A 22,805-nucleotide genomic window follows, 5' to 3' on the forward strand; every position below is an offset into this window, starting at 1 on the left:
AGCGTGGACAAGTTCGAAAATGTTTCCGTTTGCTTAAAAACCGTTGCAACCAGGGGGCGGGGCATTTTTCCTTATATGGCTTTATATGGCTTTTTTAAAACCTTGTTAACACTATAGAGGCCACATTTATTGTTCGATCTTCGTGAAACTGTGTCAGAAGATTCATCCTAATTATATATTGAACGAGTTTGAAAATGATTTGGTTTGGTTGAAAAACATGGTCACCAGGGGGCGGGGCATTTTTTTTAATGGCTATAGTAAAACCTTGTTAACACTCTAGAGGCCACATTTATTGTCCGATCATCATGAAACTTGGTGAGACAAACAAAGAAATAACTGACATTGGAAACCTTACATTGGCACAAGACACAGGTAGGTTTTACAATCAATAACACACTTCAAGGACAAAAACTGGTTCATAAAATGATTGTATTAAGAGGACATTATTTACAATTTATAAAGCGTGGACTGTGTTTGGCGGAAATGTTCAATTTATAATCAAGTATTTGATATAAATGTGCTCTCAGGTCGCATGCGATTATATCAAAAAGGCGAAATACGAATCAATTATTTCGCTCCCACAATCTATTTTTCCACTTAAGAACTCATCAATTTGTTGTGACCTTATCGGTATTCAGAGACGAGTCAAGGGGCCTTTTAATAACATAATTGTTCATGATTCAACGATAGAAGGAATAAGTTATATAGCTACTGTCTGGGAATGGTCCGGAGAACATTTAAGGCGAGTATGATTGATAGTTTTAGAACAACTTCAAATTATTCAAGAATGTAATCGTTTGTAACATAGCCTATGATGGGCGGTTTACGTGTTTTTAATGTGAAGAATCCGTTTGTACTTTTAAGAGACTGCAATTATGGCATTTATATTAATATTCATTCTTATAGTGAAGAATGTATTACTTATTTTCGTGTTGTTTATAAGGTGGTGTACCTCGAATTATTCTGTTTTTGTTTTTTGTGTATAGAAAAGTAAGAAGTATCGTGCAAACAATGCAGTTTACTTTAAAGTATGCGTGCTTCTAACAGCGTCTGTAAATGAAAACATTTTACATGTCCTCAAATTCTCTCTTCTTATAAGGAATCCATTTTCTAAAACTTTTACAATATACTGTTTGTAACACTAACATTCATTTACCCATCGAAGTCACTTGACATGTTTCAAAGCGAACTTTTAAATTGCCAACGTTACCGCGATGGGTTCTGTTCCGTAAAGGTGCATATACATTTGACACAATAAGACATACGTTTAATCTTTAAAGCACATCTCTTAGAGGATTATATTGCTTATGTTTTTTTAATGATGTGTTTTTTATATTACCTTGTATGTTATTGTCACGTAATCGTTCATAGTTCATAGACGACACATAGTTACTAACAATGTTCATTACTCTTAAATTACCGGTATGTAGCCTATCATTCGATATCTCGTCATGCGCGAATTGCCAAGATGACGAGTTTTGCATTAACTCCCATTTTCTCGTGCCGCGCATGGGACAAGTCGGTCCCTCTCTATTTATGTTAATTTCTCTGCATAATACAGGATAAAATATTCAACAACACCATGTATCAGTTTCTAGTCCAATTTAATGTCTAACATACTTAATATTTTCGGTTATACAAATACAGTCTGATAGCTACATGATCGTATCTTTCTCGATCCATACACCTCCAAGTCTAAACGCTAACTGTCTTGTTTCCCTCTAACATCTGCCCCGTGAAACTCAGTTATCTATCCCATTGGTCAGTGTTCTATGTGTGTTTATTTCTAATTGGCTGAATTACAATCTGGAGAAGTCACTATTCAAGTATGCACACGTTAATGAGCGTTGTGGTACAAATAATAAATAATGCAAATACAGCCTAAGGCTTGTGTCAACAGCATTGTAACCCCTTTGTTGTTAATGCATACTCGCTACTGATATACTTGTCAATATTTCGTACATAAAGAAAACCCAAATATTTCACCCAATTTCTCATCATTATTTGACATTATGAAATGTTGTGAAAGGACAAATATTGCAAGATATAATGAGATAAATCTTGGTGGAATAAAATCATATCTAAGGCCAAAACAAAGTGACATAATGATACAACTGTTCAACAACAGTATACATTGCCCTTATTGTGTCATGCATATTTGACAGTAGTAACTATTGAGAGGAACAAGTCATGTTTAGATTTATGTCAAGGACAACCACTGTGTCTGATGATTTTATAATGTGCCATATAGCGCTTTGAGTATGTTTTGAAGAAATGTTCAATGAATATGGACAACACATGTTTTTTTTATTTTGCGTCGTATGCTTGCCTTTGTTTAAGTCAACCATGCAATACAAATACTTTTATTTTTATTTGCTCATAATTTTTAGGGCTCATAAAACGTCGAACAAGTTACCAATTTGCTATTGTCTTTCGGTATTTTATAAACATGATAAATCACAAGAGAAGATTTAATTAACTCAGGAATTATATTAATGTCATCAAACATAACTCAACTTTCAACAAATGTATTGTAATGTTAAGAGAAAAGAGTGAAATACATGTTCAGCTGTGAGTTAAAAAGAGTACATATGTTTTCGGTGCTATTGGCAATCGTTTGGACAAAACATTCAAATATATTTTTATCACCGCGTTATAATACATGGTTACAAGCAAACTCGTCGAATTAAAGTGTGTTTATCAATACGAGCAAACCCCTTGATATACGGTAGAATTCTTTCAAAAATAATTCAGTGTAAAGGTATTGTTTGTATGCATTACAATTCTCCTCATTGGTATCTTTACAGCAATAAAGTTTCATTTTGAAATGTTGTAGTCTATCTGAGATATATTCCTGAAAACAGCATAACAGCATACAAAACAACTCTTATTAAAGAAAGTGTAGGTTAATGGTACTTGTGCATGACACTTCTTCCCATTCTCATTATTGAAATCCTGTGGCGTATCTGAAATATATAGCCCTGAAAAGTTACATCATACACAAACGACAAAAGGCTATAACTCTTATTTAAGAAAGTGAATGATTCTTAAGCGTGGCACATCTCCTCATTAATATCAATACACCCACGAAATTTCACCTTACATCATACACAGAAAATAACAGAAATGCTTCATGTGTAGGCGATGAATTATCTATATAGAACAAAATCATAAAAATAGTCATGTGTTATGAAATCCACTAGTTGTAATTATTACGTATACACCTGTCTCGTTATATTTGATGACTTTTGATTGTTAACATTTCAAAGGTTAACAATACTCTCGCAAGGTCGACTGAAGCCTGCGTCGTGTGAAAAAGTAGTGAACTTACGTCTAAACCTTTTTATAAAATATAGGCATAATACACGACCAGAGAGATGTTAGTTTAAACCAACGGCTATTCTTTTACGTTATCCAAGTGATAATTCACCAATACAATACATTATGATTCTTAAAACATGTCCGGAAACATAACATTGTACAAAGCTTTCGTCACCACTCTGAAACCGTCCATTCAAAGTGTTTGGGGTTGAAACCATTTGAAACGGAATACTAAATTTATTACTTAGCAAAGCAATGATCACCGTCAATGCTACGTTAACAAAAACACGTGACACATATCATTTGCATAACATCAACATCTAGATGGTCCTACAGGCTCGTGTTAATCACGTACCGTTATAACAAAATAATTTTCTCATACTTACAACATTCTATTATTACTTAACAACTAATTAATAGTGTGCACTGAACGCCATGTTATGTTAACATGAACATTGTAAACGTAACACACATATTACTTAAAACATAAGAGTCTGCTGTTCTTCAGGAAATTAGAAATAAGGTTCATGTATTAATTATGTCTCAGTTTTGTATTCAGACGCCATGACAAAATAATACCCAATATAAATAACAGACGATATGCAAAAACCCATTCTGAAAAATTGTAGAGAAAAATCTTGAAGACGTAAATTATATACTCATATACTCGGGCCGGTTCGCTCAGTTGGTCAAGCGCTTGAATAAAAATATTGGGTAAGATCCCTGCCCTGACCACATGCGTTATGTGGTGGTTGGTCTCGAAATCCTGCCTACGGCCATAATCGACATTCTTCTTATTAAAGTAGAGAAGGTGTCAGTTAGTTGCATCAGTATGGTAACTAAGCACTGATAAATCCCAGTAATCCCAATATAGGTAAATTAATTAACTTACCGATGTTTTAAGACTACTTTTTAAAAACCTAAATCAAAAATTGTGCAAAAAACATAAAAGACAACAGCAATAGCATAGCAAACACTCATGGTATATATTTACACAATCAGAAAACTAATAAAAATCTTTACTTTAAAAGGACTGAAATCTACACTAACATTATGAATATAACACACTATTATTAACTACGCTATTAACGAATCTCGCATCGGGTTTCGTTCACCGGTAAAATATATCTACATGGATGGTCGTGTAGAACATTATTCCAATAAAGCAAGCACATCCCGTCCTGATTTTCAGATATGGAAGCGGTTAGCAAGGCTCCAGATAGCCAGGTCCACACCGACCGCAATTTTCGGGCACCTAGCCAGAGGTTCTTGCCTTTCAGTTGAGCGCGGCTAGGCTCGTGATGGCGTTAATTACGGGCAGTTGACATACACATTTGCGGCAGATTCGCTGTGCTTGAAACCAGGTCGTTTGTTGTGCGTTTGCTACCTTCTTGATGTGTGTCTGTGGCGCCTAGGAGAAAGGGAGACAGTCTTCCCGTATTAAGCTAAACAACCCCAATAAAAGATATTTATATTGTTTACTTTCATACTATTCACACCCGTAATTTTCTTTATAAAATGTGTGTGCATGCTAAACTCGAATTACAGTTGTACCGAACACAATTATATGTAACACAATGAATAAAATATACATTGAGCAAAAATAAATATAAAAAGTAATTATGTTGCCGTGTAAAACATATTTTAAAAAAGGTTTCAGAGGACAAAATAAAATGTTTATGTTTTGAAAACTCAGATGACAAAATAAACTTAATTTATTATCTTATTTCTCCAATTAGTCCTGAACAATTATTTGATAACACATCTCCTTACTACATTCTTATATATTTTCTATACAAAGAAACTTTTAATGTTATATAATGTAGACATACTCATCGAAGTCATAAGTATCATCACATTCTTCGGTGTCGCCATCCGTGGACAGATTGCAATAACCGCTCATGTTATAGAACATCGAAAACTGGCACGCACTTTTACACATCAATATGCGATGCGGCAAGTCTCTTGCATACACTATTTCTAAACATTGCAAGGAACAGGGTGGAATTTTAACTTTCTCAAACACGTCAGTTTGAAGTTGCGCACTGGCAGTCCAAGCGACAACAAGAAGCAATCCTGTGGATAGGAGTACGATCGTTATCATGCTTTTTTAAAAGCTGATTTGAAAATATGTATTTTTTATTATGTAAGATATTTTATTATGGTGTGTTTTAATTTAGATACTTAAGAATTAAAACATTCGTTTCAATTATGCTAAAGCTTTAAAACTTCAATGTATATCGCCATGTCGTGTCATAAACTAAGGTCCACAATCTTCATTAGTTTCATAACGTGCTGTCATTTCATCCAATCGGACAATACACAAACCATGGTTTCGTCTTTACTCGTGCTCACGTTTCTGGTGCTCGTGCCTTCATCGTCGTCTGCGCCTACAATGGACTCGCCAGCGGCGGCTCGAACACGGGTAAGCGTCTTTAGAGAACTTTTTGGACTCGGGCTCTAGGAAAACCGGGCTTAATGCATGTACGTAAAGTGTCGTCCCAGATGAGCGTCTGGAGTCCGCACAGGCTATTCAGGGAGAACTCTTTTCGCCTTAGCTGGAATTTCGCGAGGACTTGTTTATCTTTAAACATGAGTGATGGAATTAATGATACGTTGTTTATTACTTAATGTACGACTATCTTAATTTTTTAGGCTACATTGCTTATTTCCGAACGCATTTCTAACTTTCAAGAGAATATGATATCAATTAAATTATTTAATTTGTAGTCATATCCAGTTACATCGGTTATTAAATACAGTCCAACCTGTCAATAAAGACCACTCAAGGGATTTGGTCGTTGTGGTCTTTGTTCACAGGTGGTCTTTATTCGCAGGGTCGATCGAAACTTTGCAAAATATGCTAGTAGTTTTTTAACAGGTACCTTATCTATGTATGTGCTCTATTGTTTAAATGTTTGAATACTTATGCATGTATAATGAAATAAAGGATTGAAAACACAACTATGTTTAACATTTGTATATTAATTACATGTTGTATTTCTATTCCCTAATGTTTTTATTATTTATTTAATTTATCATATACTGTATAAATAACTATTGACATACATGTATACGTATATATACATGTAATTCTACAAAGAACAAAGTACAAAATATACATAACATAGCAAACATTTATACATGAAATACATGAATCACTACTACACAACCAGTAAAGTTGACACTAATGGACAATAAATGACATCTGATATTTATATAAGACTGAAAACATCAAAGAATAAGATTCCATTACTTTCACAGTTTACGTTCTCCTCGAATTCGTCCATAATCTCATGTTTACGCTTTAGAATGCTCTGAATTTGAGTTTTTCCTACACCAAGATCACTAGCCACTCGTCTACAACTGTGTCCTTTACCTAACAAACTAATGACCTTAACGCGTTCTTCCAACGTCAAGAACTTACGCTTGGAAGCCATGATGGTTAACTTGAACTGACAATTTACTTTTCTATAATCTATGAACGTCTTATTACGGAGAAATTTAAGAATAGAATGACTATCAAATTGTTTGTCTTTAATAGGCATCGTAAATGATATGAAACCGTTAATTTCCTTAATGAGTTTATGAAAGCCCCGAATTTGTCTTTGATATTTTCGGCAATTAGTACATTAATCGCGAGTCACTTAAATACAAAGGCAAATTTTTACACTTTTGACAAACTGTCAAATGCATAAAAGAAGCAGGCGACTACCAATTAGCAATGTATGTTAAATAAACAAACAACTGCTATCGAGTGCAATAAACTGTCACTTGCCAATATCTCCATAGCGACCGACGAGTCCACTGGTAAGATGTGTATCACGTGACTACGCAGCGTCCTGGCAGCCATTTTGTTATTTGAAAGTTGCAAAATCGTTGATTTTTATGATTGCAGTGGTCGTTGTAAGCTATCAAAATGGAGATTTGGGAATGTAAAAGGGTGGTCGTTGGTCTTTGTTCACAGGTGGGCTTTATTCGCAGGTTCAATATATAGTGAAATCGTTGAGGAGGAAATCGGTGTGGTCGTTATTGACTGTTGGTCGCTATTAACAGGCGGTCGCTCGGGCAGGTTGGACTGTATATCCGATTCACTTTAATCTTTAATTCGACCTGAACCTTAGTATGTAGTAGTCATACTTGAAAGATCACATAATTCGCTAGCTTGTTTTCGGGTTTTTATCTGACATGATTGAACAATAAACTCACATATTGTTCACGAAAAAGGCATATGTTTAACATTGAAAAACTTAATTATTTTATTACATATGTATACTTAAAAATGAAGTACAGAATGAACCGCAATTAATTTCACTGTATTATTAATTCCAGGGCTCTACAAATCGAGCACGGGAGCTATTTCTGACAAACACTACGTCAAGATTACGCCTGCTGGCTGGACCTTTTCAATTTGGGAATTCATTTACACATGACAGGCACTCTGGATCGTATACGCTATTGTAAACCTCTTCAGAAAATCCGACAAAGGACCCTACAACACGTATCCGGTACTACTTCCGATCCCTTTTCTGGTCACATATGTGATCAACATGGCATTGAACTGCGTGTGGATGGTGGTGTTCGATCGGGAAATCATGGAGGCGGCGTTGGCAGTTTTGTTCACGATGTGCGTCACCTTGTACATTTGTATGTTCATCTCCTACCGAAAACTCGACCAGTCTGTGCAAGTCCTCGAAAAGCAGAGCCGATTTTCGGACGTGTGGCTCACCCGAATGCTTGTACAGAATGGACTCGGGATTTACGCCACCTGGTGTACAGTGGGCACCCACCTGAACCTCGCTTTCGTTCTCGTGTTCAGATCCGCTCATGACATCAGCAACCAAGACGCCTGTACCATCGCCCTGGGTATTTTGTCCGCCATTATTGTCCTATCCATAGTAACGGACTGGTTCTTCTTGGATCGGTTTTCGCGTTACACATTCACTCCGTACTTAGTGTTGGTTGTAGCCTTCGCCGAAAGTTTGTCGAAGAACTACGAAGAAGGGGCGAGAAACACGATATTTACAATTGTACTTTTAGCGGTTTCTGGCGTCGCTTCTGTTGTTAAATTTATTTTCCTAGTCTACAGACACTGTTAACGAACGGAAAATGGGGTTAGAATCTCGGACGAAAGTATTGTCAAAGTGTAACATTCCTTTATTATGAAGGTAAATATATCGATTTTGCTTTAGGGGAATAGTTGGAGGTTGGTGATGCAGAGTTAAGATTTTCGCGGGAGAGAATCAAAACAATGAGACAAACAAATACAGTCTAATTGAACTGTCAGACTTATATGCGTCAATGAAAGCCATGTTCATCGCTATGTTATGTTTTTTGTGTGTGTTACAGTGTACATGATTTTCTTTTATTTTATCCAATATACTCGTCATTAATGATTTATTGTCATTTTGTTACTATGTTTTACTTTTTTTTATAATAAGGTGTAATAAATAAACTGTATTTAGTATTTGCTATAACAGTGTTTTCAGTCATTTTATTAAGTATAATAACACCACATGGACTATGCTTAAACTCTTCTGTTACAGGTGATAGTATACTGGGGGCAGAATCAACGGGGTTTTCAGGAGTTTACAAACGGGTGGAAAGAATGTAAACACAGTGTTAAGAACTTTATTTTTGCAAATATCTCAAGTTATTGAAATTCATTTGCACAAATCTTTAGTGCAAAAAGACTGTTTTTCTTGCAGTTTGTGCCGATATCTTAAGATATAAGTATACATCCGTGAATAGTCTGAAATCGGTGACAACATTTCACGTTGCGTGAAGTATAACCGTATACATGAATGCAGCATACATATAAAAAAAATTAACGAGAACACATGCTTATTAAATAAAGTAATTGTGATGTATTTCACATTGCCACAAGCAGCATAAAAATCTGTCCTTTATGCACTAGTTTAAATACTTAAGATAAATTGTCTTAAAAAGTTATTTGGAAAAAAGAACCACTTACCGGGGTGTTAACAAACATTAACGTTTAATAGGGAACCCCACAAAGTCACGTGATCCTGCACCCTGTATATGCAATACTATACGGAAAAAACAACGTGTTTTCCATCTAGCATTCCCTACCAATGTAGGGGAAAATGTAGACTTTCTTTTATTAATTATGTAAAAATTTAAGTTAATTTATCGACTCCGTTAACGTTAATTTAACGAAAAGGAAATGTTGCGAAATGCAAAATGACCGGAAGCTCAACCTGGAATACAAACAGCATGTTCAGGGATGGCACAATAATTAGGGTCGGTCGGATTAGTGTAAACAAATGTTTTTATACCTACTATAAGGTAGGTCTTTCGGAGATGTACTTTGATTGTCAGCATTAAAATAACTTTGCTACAACAACTACACATACCACTACCTCCAGCATAATCAAAAACGACAATAGCAACAGCAAACGGAATGAAAATATGATCAAGATTAGCAAGCTATTTTTTAGAAACTGCGTCTCATCTCTGCCAAAGTAGATACTCTTATAAAGCACAGAATTATTCATTAAATCATACATTAATTCGACATCTTAAACTTTTTTCTTTCCAAAATATATCTGCAGAATATATAGCATTTTACTACATGTGACGTTTTCTTCACGAATTTCCATTTAATCTCACCCGATATTAAACAGGGAAGTCTGGTGTCCGCCTAGCGACCGGGAGGTCACGGGTTCGATCCCCACCGAGGGAGCGTTCTTTAGATCTCCCCCATAGACACCAAGTACTGGTTCTAGGCACAGGAAACGGACTATAGAGCGTTAATATAAGCCTTAGGCTTTCGCCGCAATCGAGCTAAAATAAATACGTTTAAACTAAAAGGGAAGCAATCGACTTCGTTAGATTGTGTTGCCTAAAACTATGTTATATATTGTTGCTTCCCTTCGAGCTAATAACAGTTTAATTATATGCTTCGTTACATGAAGTATATACGGTTTGAGTCAACATGTCCGTTTTGTCAATAGGAATTTAACAACCTGGATATGTTCGTAGGTTATTTGAGGCTGATTAAAATCTAAATTGGCAATTTTTATTGTATAAATGCGGCACATGTCACATGATTAAAATTATATTTATACTTTACATTGATTAACATAAAAGTTTAATATCTGAGCTTCGGGATTGACATATTGGATAGTTATAAAGTTAAGCGGATGAGTTCGTCGCTTATTTTTTTACAAAAGGACGTCTTTTGAAATTCATCACGTTTAGTATACGTGAAATATCCGTATGCTATATGTTATAAGAATCGTATTCAAAGACCTGTCATGAATGAACTTGAGTGGACTAGTGTGTACAATCGCTGACAACACGATATGAAATTTATATAGAGAGCATGATTCCTATTTTTGAAACAAAATCGTGTGTTGTCGCGAACGGACGATAGGATACAGAAATTGCTGCGACGAGAGAATGTCTGTTTCAAATTTATTTATAACGTTTTGCCTAGTGACAGAGTATATACAGTAATAGAAATAAATCGCCAACTTTGCAGTATACAAATAATTAACCAGACATCATTATTTTGGCAAACCCATTACTGCCATTTATCCGACGAGTTAAAACAGGCCCGCTCCTTTTTTCGGTTTGTTCAAGCGCGTATTAAATTCATACCACCAGAATCCACAGGTGGTTAGCGTGTGGCTATGATATTTATTAGTGAAAACATCATTTGGAATGATGTATAATCATTATTTAACGAAAAATCAACTTTTTCTGAAAAAACAAATTTTCACTATCAAATATATATATAACAGGGTATTCAAAGCGATGCACCCTGTTTTCGGGTGATTTTGAGTTGAATACCTTGTTATCTATATATATTTGATAGTGAATTTTTTTTTCAGAAAAGTTGATTTTTCGTTATAATATGATTATGTATCATTCAAAATGATGTTTTCACTAATTAATATCATAGCCACACGCTAACCACCTGTGCCAGAATCAGAAGGAAATTGTCATACAAATGCCCTTTCCGCCTCATTTTGTTAACACACATTTGACTTTACCTTCATTTCGAAAATAAAGGTAGTTTATTTTATGTGCATGAATGTGTATACATGTGGCGCTATTTTGATTGTGTAATGTAATGACATCTTTTTACAAATGTGGGCGAAAGTGATTTGTTATAGACATAAAATACTCTATAAGATCCGGTCAATGCAGGATATAAGAAAAACAATTTGCATCACATCCGTGTTTTTAGAAATCGTCTATACGAAATAATGACAACCCTGACAGTCGGAGAAAGAAGACGACAGCTAGGTTTGGAGCGAGTAACTTAAATCTCTTTTCGTAATTTAAAACAAAATCTTCCAGGTGATGCATTCTAAATACCAGTTAACTATAAATAACGCAAGTAGATTGATCATTTTATATTATAAAATATAAACAATTCACTACGCATGCACAATTTGAATGCCTGGGTTTACCACGTGACGATGATGATCAATCTACTTGCGTTATTTATAGTTAAATGTTAGTTACCTGGTACCTGTACCCAGTAAAATTTATTACCGAATATACTGAAAATTTGAAAACTTGACAACTTTTTTCAAGTAATGTAATATACCAGTCATGATACTTAATCAATATTAACAAATAATTGTAAATAATATGGTATTTTATAATTTTTCTTTTTTCGCCAATCGCGGTTGACGGTCCCTTTAAGTGGAAGTGTTCTTTAGATCACACTAAAGGCACCAAGTACTGGTCCTACCCAGAAAACAGGTTGTTTCATCAAATGTCTCAATTCAACTTAAGCTTGCTTAAGATGTTGATTCTAGCATAAACTGATTTAACATAAAAGAATGCGATGTGATCAATTTAGATTAGATTCATATATACAGGTATCTCGAAGTTTTTAATGTTCTTTGGCAAACTTATGTCGCTAAGTTGAAATTCTGTCGCCACTTAACAACTAGTCCATTTTGTAGCAATTCATTAGTTACAGTCTGAACTTCATACACTGTGGCTGTATAGTAACGATTTGAATGCAAACAAGCAAAATGTTATATCATCCATACTTTTTTATTTACACATGCCAATAACACATAAAACAAACAAAGATGTATTAGTAATCATATGAGCTTATTTAAATGATTGTCTCTCTATGCTTAGCCGATAGCAGAAGCATGCAAATGATGTATATATACATGTATTGAGTACATATATAACAAGGTAAATGGTAATGTATTGCGATAAAAAACACTTCAATCACTTATTTGCATGTTTAGGAATAGTAACACAATAAGAAATTATAAAACACTGTAATAAACTTACAAGAATATTTATGTACATGTACATGCACTAACAAAGTGATGTTATCTTTTGAAAAACTGTGGAATCAATGCATTATGTCCCATTAACCATGTATGAAAACAAGTATAATGCAGAAAAGTATTCAGTTTGTTCAACACAATATATTATAACTTATAAGTAAAGTTTTATTACATGTAAACAAATAGAAAATGCTGGTTTAGTACTAGCATATTAAACATTTATCATGTAACAACAAGTAACATCCAATTTATGAATAGCACAATAAACAGGAAATCATCTTAATGCATTAACTCAACAAGCTTTTAGCTAGCAAATAATCTAAAACAAATCCAGATGAAAGTTAATTTGATATCTTTAGCCGTTGTTTGAAAAATTACAACTAGAAAATAGCTGAAATATAAGTGCGATCGATTCAAGACATGCCCTGTCGTTACAAGTACGCGACACAAAAGGTTTGTGTAGTCTATGGGATCATTGTCCGATTCTGATTGTGCAGTTCGGGGAACACAGATTGTCCAATCAATTTTACTTGGCTTCATACTATATTATCAACATCTTGTTTTTATCCGAAAAAGCAAACACTGGTGTTACAGTAAAAACAAATTTGCGTGAAACTAAACTGGCGCATACGCCCTCAAGTGTTACAGTTTCATCCTATCCATACCAAACTTAATGAACTTTTGAGCTAATAATTTGTTTAACGATCAATACAATTGTATTTATGCTTATTCATTTCTTAACAGAAGGAAAATGGAGCAGTTAAAACTGCCTTAATTCAAAAATGCCGAATAAAGTTTGGCACTTTGCCTTTTTGATGACATTCTGAATTTCGTGATATAACATACGGGAAGTTGGTTGTCCGTAGCCTTGTTTATAATTGCACGGCACTAGACGTAACGTCATAGACATTTGCTATTGCTTTAAAGTTTGTTGTGTACTTTGCCAACATGATCATAATCGTCGCCAGCAGTGTTAAGATGGTTGTATACGTTGTCTGAGAAGTCCGTTTTTGAGTGCTTAAATGCCTTGTTTGTGTTATCGTAATCGTTGTTGTCATCTCGTGAATCACCAATCGCCGCGTATGTGTCATTCAAATCTATCTCTTGATACATATCTCTATCTTCGTTAGCCAAATCACGTGAAAATGCTGTATTTATTGGTGTTGAGTTAAGCGTGGTCTGTTTCTCTAACACAAAATAAGGATTAGCTTCGTTTGAAGGCATTTCATGAGTCGACCGACTTAAACCTTGTTTTGCATGAACGAAATTTGCGTGCAATATGTTCTTTGGACCGCCATTTTCATCGCCATAAGCTGATTGCTGTTTCTCTAGAACAAAGTAGTCATGAACGTCTGTTGGAACGGACGTGATAGCCTGTCTCTGGTGTTCAAATCCGTCTTTCTCTAGGTCAAAATGGCTGTGAACCTCTGATGCTGCAAGTCCCAGGTTTCTATTGGTGTTTTGATAGGCCACGTCTGTGTCTGTTGAGGTGCATAGATCCTTAGACGTACCAGTTTTGGTATGATGTTCACAATATGTATGGTTTGACACTGGTCCGGGAAAGGAACCGTTATGTGTAGACTCAGGGTAGGATGCGTTTGGTTTGGATTCTATACTCGCTAACGATATGTGGTGATTGCTGTCTGTGTTTTCATATGTCGAACCCTTTGTGATTGCGAAGCACAATTTCCCTCTTCAAATATATGCATACATTATTTTTTTTTAAAGATCAGCAGTAGGAAAAGTTTTAACAAACTTTCATAATTATACCTTAATATATAACACATAAAATAAAATATCATTTAAGCCGTCACTATCTTTAGAGATAGTTAATGATTCAGCATCAACGATGATGTTTGTTTATTGTCATATCAAACGCCTTTTTAAGTATAAACATGAACGTTATAGTACTGCACGAATCTGCATACAAACTTACTTTTTTCTAAGGCCAACAACGATCAAAACAGCTGCTACCGCAAGTGCGACTGCAACTGAAACTCCTGCTGCTGTTGCTGCAGTTGACGATCCTTTCGGTGATGAAGCTAGTGTTGTAGACGTCGTGGTTGTGACTAAATTGATCATATAAAATAAGGTACATATCTAAATCGACATTCATATGTGTACATCACGATTTCGGTTTAAACGCAGTCTATGCGTTCTCAGCCATATGCTCATACGCTACATGATCTTTTCGTTTACGTTGATTATTGATATGTAAGTATACTGCATTAATAAATATTAGGTGACGGTGGAATCTCACGTTAGATCTATTCACGTGACGTTTTAAATTTACATTTTAAAGTAAATTATCTTCTGTTCTATATAAATGTTTACTATAAGTATATTATATAGCCATATGTGTATGCTCAAATTTATGCCTTCGAACAGACACATTTAATATTATTTAATATGTTTGTTATTTCTTCTCGCAGCCTGGCCGTCTTGTCTGGAGAACAAGGTATCAATTCGATGCATGCACATATATCATTTTGTGTGGCGTGAAATGCACACGAGCAATAATTCTTGTTTTCCTATTTTTATTTGTATCGTCGTTCGTCATAAATTTAAACCATGTCCGGGGGATGCAGGTTAGATAGTTTCAGTATCAGTACTATTGCTTTAAACTTTGCTATGTTCGGTGGACATATGTGTAATCGTTTGCGTCCGCTTTTGCAGACGGTGTGTCTTACCTATTGGTCGAGTCCCATCGCATAAGAAGTACTTCCTGTCCTCCTTTGAACTGCTAGAAAACTTTATCTCTGTTGATCCGTTTGTTATGTAGGCAAACATTCGTGGACCACTGAACCTACCTAGTAAATGATTTTAAATAAAAATGTAGAGTTGTTTACGTACCCACTGACAGTTATTATCATCATTAATTCGAGTTAATATAAACGTTTATATATATAGACACATTAAAACGGTTGCTCTATATAAAAAGAAACAATTGAATAATATGAATGCCACAACAATGAAATATATGAAATTTAGAACAAACCAAAACAATACATGGAAATATTTACAACACGCAACTAATTTATAACAAAATGTTAAAAATGCAGAAACCGTATTGAAATGTTCAATACAAAGGATTAACGTATTTTACGGTTTTGAGACGCAACGAAATAATTTGGTATATGTATCTTCCTTTGAAAGCATCATCATAAAACGTTAAATCTACCAGTACAACAACACACTTTTCGCTGTGTGCAGAGTCCACTCTCGACGAATATTTGTAAACGCCAACTTTGTATTGCTGTTTCCACTATAACCTTCGGCGGACGATGGGTAGTGAAATTTATCTGCGCAGTGATCATTAGCCGCATCCCAGTTAGTAAATGTCGTAATCGAAATATATGGCTTCCCTAAAATGAGTGCATATGTTTTACAATCGAGTAATTAGCGTCGGATATTTTGTTGAAACCGATGCATACGTACCATTATCACATTTCCCGTAGGGCCAGTATACAAAAAGAGTAAGGAACATAGCTAAAGAATCATACTAGTATTCCCTGTCGCCCGCAAATTGGGTTAAGCAAAAGAGGTTTGGTGTTATAAATATGAAATTACGGCGAGATTTGAATTTAAATTATTGTACATCGAATACCGATATTTAATAAGATTGAAAACAATAGAGTCACGATGCTGCTTACACGTATTTGCCTTAAACTGCTACTTGCTTAAAAACATTAATATTTTAAGTAAAATGTTAACACATATGATAACAATGTTACACTGGTATTCCAAAGCAAAAGAGTTTTCAATTTGTAGACCTGAACACACGGATAAAAAACTACCTCAACCTTATGTGACCACGTTTTTCGAGAAAGCAACATATGTATCAAGGCTGTCAATCAAACCTGATTGCATACTGATTTATATGACTTCAAAGTATAATTTACTTAGATCATCTGCACTTATTGACTGAGCGTGATCTATTGCTAAGAATTGCTAACATCTTCGTGCAAATACGATACACAGGCAGGTTCTTTCCACTTATTAAAGCAAAAGTATTTTCAACATATTTTAAAAGCCTTTAGTAAAGTCGAGGTACAAACATACTATTTACCTGCAGAACTTCTGCACCATACATTCCTTTTATAATTTAGGCGTGTAACATCTTCACACATCACCCAAACTGATTGGTTAGAGCTGGATGGGGATGCTTGGCATAAATAATCGGTATTATTGGAATCTCTACTCTCTACAGAAACATCTGAAATTGAAATAAAAATAAATAAAATGAAATTGCTAAAACTACGACCACTACTACAACTACAACTTCTACAACAACAACAAAAACAAATGTAATTCTACTACTACGACTACTACTACGACTACTACTACTACTTCTACTACTACTACTACTACTACTACTACTACTACTACTACTACTACTACTACTACTACTACTACTACTACTACTACTACTACTACTACTACTTCTACTACTACTACTACTACTTCTACTACTACTACTACTACTACTACTACAACAACAACTACTACTACTACTACTACTACTACTACTACTGCTACTGCTACTACTTCTACTACGACTACTACTACTGCTACGACTACTACTAATACTACTACTACTACTACTACTTCTACTACTACTACTACTACTAATACTACTACTACTACTACTACTACTAATACTACTAATACTACTACTTCTGCTACTACTAATGCTACTTCTATGACGACGACGATGGCGATGGCGACGACGACGATGAGTACTACGACGACGACTACTACGACGACGACAACAACTACTACAACTACTGTTGGTATACTTTTATATATTTGGTGCAAGGCATATTTATAAATATACATCATATTTTTAGTATGTTATTATAATATTCTTAAAAAAAAGATTGTTTTGCTATTTTAAATACCAATTCATGTGTATTACATTTTTCCAACACTTGACTTTAGTACATCAAATAGTTACCGGTCAAAACGCTATAAACAGCTACAGCAATATACCGGCCAGGGCCAGGGCCACAAATGATATCGTCACATACTGTGCAACCATTGTTTGTCAGAGAAGTCTGTGCGTTAGTGCAAACACATTTTTGTATCTGTAAAAATATGTCGATTTAATTATAAATATATACAAATGATCGCGTCAATAAAGAGAATTTGGTATTCAAGATATCAGTTCAAAGCTTGCTACATTAACTTGCATACTGATACATATACGTCTTATGCATTTCACATAAAACATCGCAGGGGTCATAGGTAACAAATATGGCGTGTAAAACTTCGTCTAGCGATCTTGTAGTGAGATTGTTCAAATCAGGACCCTAGGGTAAAACTGACCACGCCACAGAAGTGTAATGATTTATATAGACTTTCAGACTTACTAATGACAACAAATATTCTCCTATGAAATCTGTCACGAAAGTGACCAGACTACACAGTGATATACATATATTATGTCGATTATAGACTTTTAAAAAATACATGGAAAAAGGTTCTCCACTCGAAACACAAGCCATAAAGCTGCGTTATTGTGTACGTTACATCTGATAGTTGTCCTTCACACAATTTCAAAGCATGCGCCTGAACTAAAAACTGTCAACGCCATAGAATAAATCTTTAGCAAATTATCTAGTGAAATACTTGAAACATCTTCTTTAAACATTCAAGATATGTGTTATATTTGTCATGTAACATCATTCAGTCGCCTTCTACTAATTTGGTTTTACTAATACTATTTTGATAACAATCGGTCCTGTCCGGGATGTTGGATGAACATTTTCGATAAATATCGAATAAACATTTGGTATGTAGGTTCAGAATGTGGTCCTACAAAGTAGTGTACTCTTAAGTATACTGCTTTGTATTCCGGTTACGGAAAATATACTTAAACGGTCAATATTATACTGTACCCGAGTTTTTTTCACGCCCTAAATCCGATGTCGTAGAACATTACAAAACAACATTCTCTTTGAACAAAACCTGCCTCAACATGCTTTAAAGTTTCGATAATATTTTATAATATTGACCAACATGTGAACATAATTAATTTAAAATAATTGAGTCGACAACGACCAATATAGCATTAGTATTCTCGAATACGTTTAAGTATATTTGCAATACATTGGCGTTAACTTTAGAGTACCTGGGGTACATTAAAGTCGTACCCGAGCCGACAATGAACAATCGAGCATAATTAAGAGTTACGCCCAGGTATATAAAGTCGTTCGCAATGTATATGTTTTCGTAACAATATACCCACCGCTCATTAAGTTTCCTTATTTACGGATTTTTTTTATGTAAACTTGCAAACCCCAGGAATGACAATATTCATATAAACGAACAATAGACATGTGTAGGTCTTCCGTCGTTTCATCATATCGTCTGCAAACAAAGGTAGATTTAAACATATGTTTTGTATATTCATTCCCGCATTAAAAGAGTAAAGGTATCGGCAATGTTATCTCCTCCTGTCCGATTGCTATATTAATGACTCCGATTATGTGATAAAGTGTCTTACGTATGCTCTGACCGATTGATACATACTGCGTATAATGCGCAACATTTTGCCGTCCAAATTGAGCCTATATAACTTTAACCATAGTGCATTTAAATATTTAGAATCAAAAGAACGTTTCATATCTACGAAGCAACTATAAAACATAAAATATGATCGACACGGGTATTACCGCCTTGAAACTGTTAATGCAAAGCATTCGGTATTGTAACTGGTCTGATGGCTAGACGAACCGAACACCTAGCCCACAATTAATCACAAACGAAATTCGCGTCCAACATGCGTGCCAAAATTGACGCGTGAGTTAAATACCACAGCGACTTAAAACATCAGTCTTCAATCCAACCGTTTGATTGCAATTATCCAGATTTGCAACACATACAATTAATACAGCATCGATAACTACATTTGAAAATAAGAAACTGTCCATTACCGTATCGTAACCGATCATCCACATATTGGTTCCACGGCAGATATGATGACAACTGGCCAGACTGGACACGGTGTGCGTATTGGGATACCGCGACCACCACGACCCGCAACCTAAAATGCAATACAATGACGTTTTGAATGAAAATCTAGTATTTAAGATATGGCATGTTAGGAAAGATGCATTGACGATAGTTATATGTTGTTTTCGAAAAATATACCAAAAGAAATAGGTTGCTCTAGGTGATGTGGTACTTAGATTATTTGGTACTTAGACTATATTCTTTATATGAGATCAGAGTATATAAGGGGAGTGCATACTTGTTGTCTGATCAGCTGAAAACAGTTTTATAGTAATACAAAAACCTGTAAAACATGGATTCCCTGAAAAAGATAGATAGTTAAACCACGATATATTAAAGATGTTTACCTTTAAACTCAAAATTTGTAAATGCCTTGAAATATCCTATCCAAACACCTTCCGCAGAAATAGTTTCGTGTTTATCATATTGTCTAGCGAGCTCAACAATATCGTTTTCATCATACTTAAGTTCTGGTTGTACAAGATCACATTCTTTATCAGCATTTTGCCAGGTCGTTGCCGTCGAGGAGATGAAATAACCCGACCCTGAAATACATTCGGGGACATGAAGAGGTCCGTATGTATTGCATTAAATAAAAAACTGCAAATATGCATTTCCTTATTCGAGAGAACAAATTTTAAAAGAAAATTATGTAAACTAACGTAATGTAGAAATGAAAAGACCACATTTTTTTTTCTTACAGAGGCATTCGTATAATTGGCATACTGTTTGATCGAAAAACTTATTCTGATAGTGTCATTGCGCTTATTAGACACTCTGATTAATGCAGCGAAACAACCTTTGAGTAGTTAAACGCATCTAGGAAGAAAAACAGCGACAACAAGAAAACATACTTAAATTTCGCAGTTCTCATTGTAAGTAATTTAATGCATTTATTCATTAGTTTTACCGGTTCGTATTCTGGTAATTGGCAATTGAAACGTTCGTAAATTCATATTAAATGGTCTTTACTTATCATGACTGTAAACTGATGAATTTGAGTACCGGCTTTGTCGCTATTGTAAATCAATCTTATGATTACTTGATAAACATGATATACAATAAAGCCGCATCATGTTATAACTGTGTATGTGGATTCATGTAAGAACGGAACGCTTTTAAATAAACAATAGTTATGTTTTACCAAAATTTATTTTAAAATCGTTCTTTATGGCTTCTGTACGCAAACAACGAGCCTTCACGTGCCACGTAATGTAATACATCTCTCGCAAAAAGTTGTTACATAGGACAACAATCAGAATTCTTCCCACGGAAAGCGTTTAATCATCATCCAATAGTTGACGCACATAATCAAACAAGAAACAACATAAACCAGGCTTGAGTACGGGCTTAGTGTGAAGTAAGTCACTCCATCAACCCATTAAAGCTCCAAATGCGTCTTCGCAGCGACAATTCTAATATGGAAACCCAAATCTTTTTTTTTTGTAAATAACATATTATGTTATATGTTGTGTAATCTATATGGTATGACTTGGTTGGTTTCCTGTTGTGAGATCATTTTTGCGATAAGTGCAGGGTTCGACGACCTTTCAAACCGATTTTATCACCCAACTCTTTGTATTGACCGTTCAAAGTTGGTGACCTCTAATGTAATCATTATTTTATGTTTAATGCCGTAGTGTATGTATTTTATTGTATTGTAATGGCAATCGGTAGTTTGAGATAAATAAAAGATTTGCGATCGAAAATTAATCTCCTAATAATGTATTGACGTTTAATTTGTCTTCTTTATTGCATTGATATTTTGTAAAAAACACACAATAATATAAATGTCATTGGTGGTGCAGTCAAACTATAGGTGAATAAAACAACGAGTAAGATGATTTAACCAAACTTATATAATACTTGGTAATTACTTACAAAATGATATGTTTTGTTCAAATGACTTACTAGTGATGAGAACTACCTCAAGATAAATTGAGTAAATTCGTTAATTGTTGAATACATTATGCATTTATATTTAATTATTTACAAAGTATTTTAAAAGAAGGCATTGAAAAAGTTAGATCTATCTTAAGAAGTTTGATACATTGCGTGGCACTCGTAAAAGAAAATAATATAACCAAGCACATGTTCATTACTTTTGGGAAGAATGATTATTATGGTTAAAAGTGATCTTTCATAAAGTACTTTCCTTTTTGCTTGAGATAAAACATCTTGTATCCCTAACAATTAAATTTCACAAATTGTTAGATATACTATTTAGTTACTCTATTATAGAGTGTAACTGCCAATCATGTTTTTTTGCAGATTTAACAACATTAAAGTGAACCTACGAATGTTTTATTTCGTACCTTCTAAATATAAATACAGGCATATTCCAAACAAAGCTAACTGTTGATGAAAAGCCATTTCAACGATCTTAATATTTGATGGTTTACATTCGTAATCATGCCATAATGACTTTGAAAACCCATAAATAAGAAATATAAAACTTGTAACACGGAAGTTTAGTTAGTGGTGTCTCGCGAAAAGGTCAAGTTATATAAATGCTTCCGTGAGCGTAAGGACTAACATTGTGTAAACAGTTACATGTGTTTATCATATTTAACAGATAGGTAATGCTTGATTAATACTAAACATAAAAGGTAAACAATGTGGAAAACGAACACTTATATTGTCACTTCATGTCCAACAAAGTTTGTTTTTTTACATATGTCATTTATGTTAAAGTATCACTTTGAGCATTATATACACATTACCTACGTAGTAACGCAAGGGACTGCTAAAGCAAACGATGCAATTGCTATGCAATATATAACTGGCAATGTATTAAGCATTATTAAAACCGTAACACGCGCTTCTCATTATATGACCCGGTTTGAATGCCTTAGGAGTTGTTTTTTTCTAGTCTAAATACCGGACAGGTGAGGTTTAGAACGGATATTCAGGTATTTCCCTTATGCACAATAGCAATCCGAAAGCGGTATTTAATACACAAGTACATCACTAGAAATTGCAGCTGTTATAATGAATTCATTTCAACGTTCGTATGGCGTGTAAGATACACACGAGTGGGTGTTAGTAAACACACCGTGTCCTCACATAATACCTGTTTAGGTGCGCTCCATACCATTTTAGACACACATTGTATACACCAAATTACGTAGAATAAATCAAATACGCTTTGTGTTCCGTATTTGAATTAAGTCG

At 34.6% G+C, this 22,805-nt stretch overlaps 1 protein-coding gene and 1 pseudogene across 1 annotated transcript; one reads left to right on the plus strand and one right to left on the minus strand.

The window, feature by feature from the left end:
- The first annotated feature begins 305 nt into the window (after positions 1-305).
- LOC127831487 (uncharacterized) lies at positions 306-8,656 on the plus strand (annotated as a pseudogene).
- A 3,709-nt stretch (positions 8,657-12,365) lies between these two features.
- On the minus strand, positions 12,366-19,658 carry LOC127881550 (uncharacterized). Its single transcript, XM_052429534.1, has 7 exons — positions 19,553-19,658; positions 17,572-17,701; positions 16,684-16,830; positions 15,812-15,979; positions 15,305-15,424; positions 14,551-14,683; positions 12,366-14,307 (listed from the first exon to the last, which is right to left on the minus strand). Exons 1-7 carry the CDS (start codon positions 19,574-19,576, stop codon positions 13,536-13,538), a joined length of 1,494 nt encoding a protein of 497 aa, XP_052285494.1. The 5' UTR covers positions 19,577-19,658; the 3' UTR covers positions 12,366-13,535.
- Positions 19,659-22,805: the final 3,147 nt, after the last annotated feature.

This window comes from Dreissena polymorpha, chromosome 5, assembly GCF_020536995.1.
Source record: "Dreissena polymorpha isolate Duluth1 chromosome 5, UMN_Dpol_1.0, whole genome shotgun sequence".
In the NCBI taxonomy this organism is placed as follows: Eukaryota; Metazoa; Mollusca; class Bivalvia; order Myida; family Dreissenidae; genus Dreissena; species Dreissena polymorpha.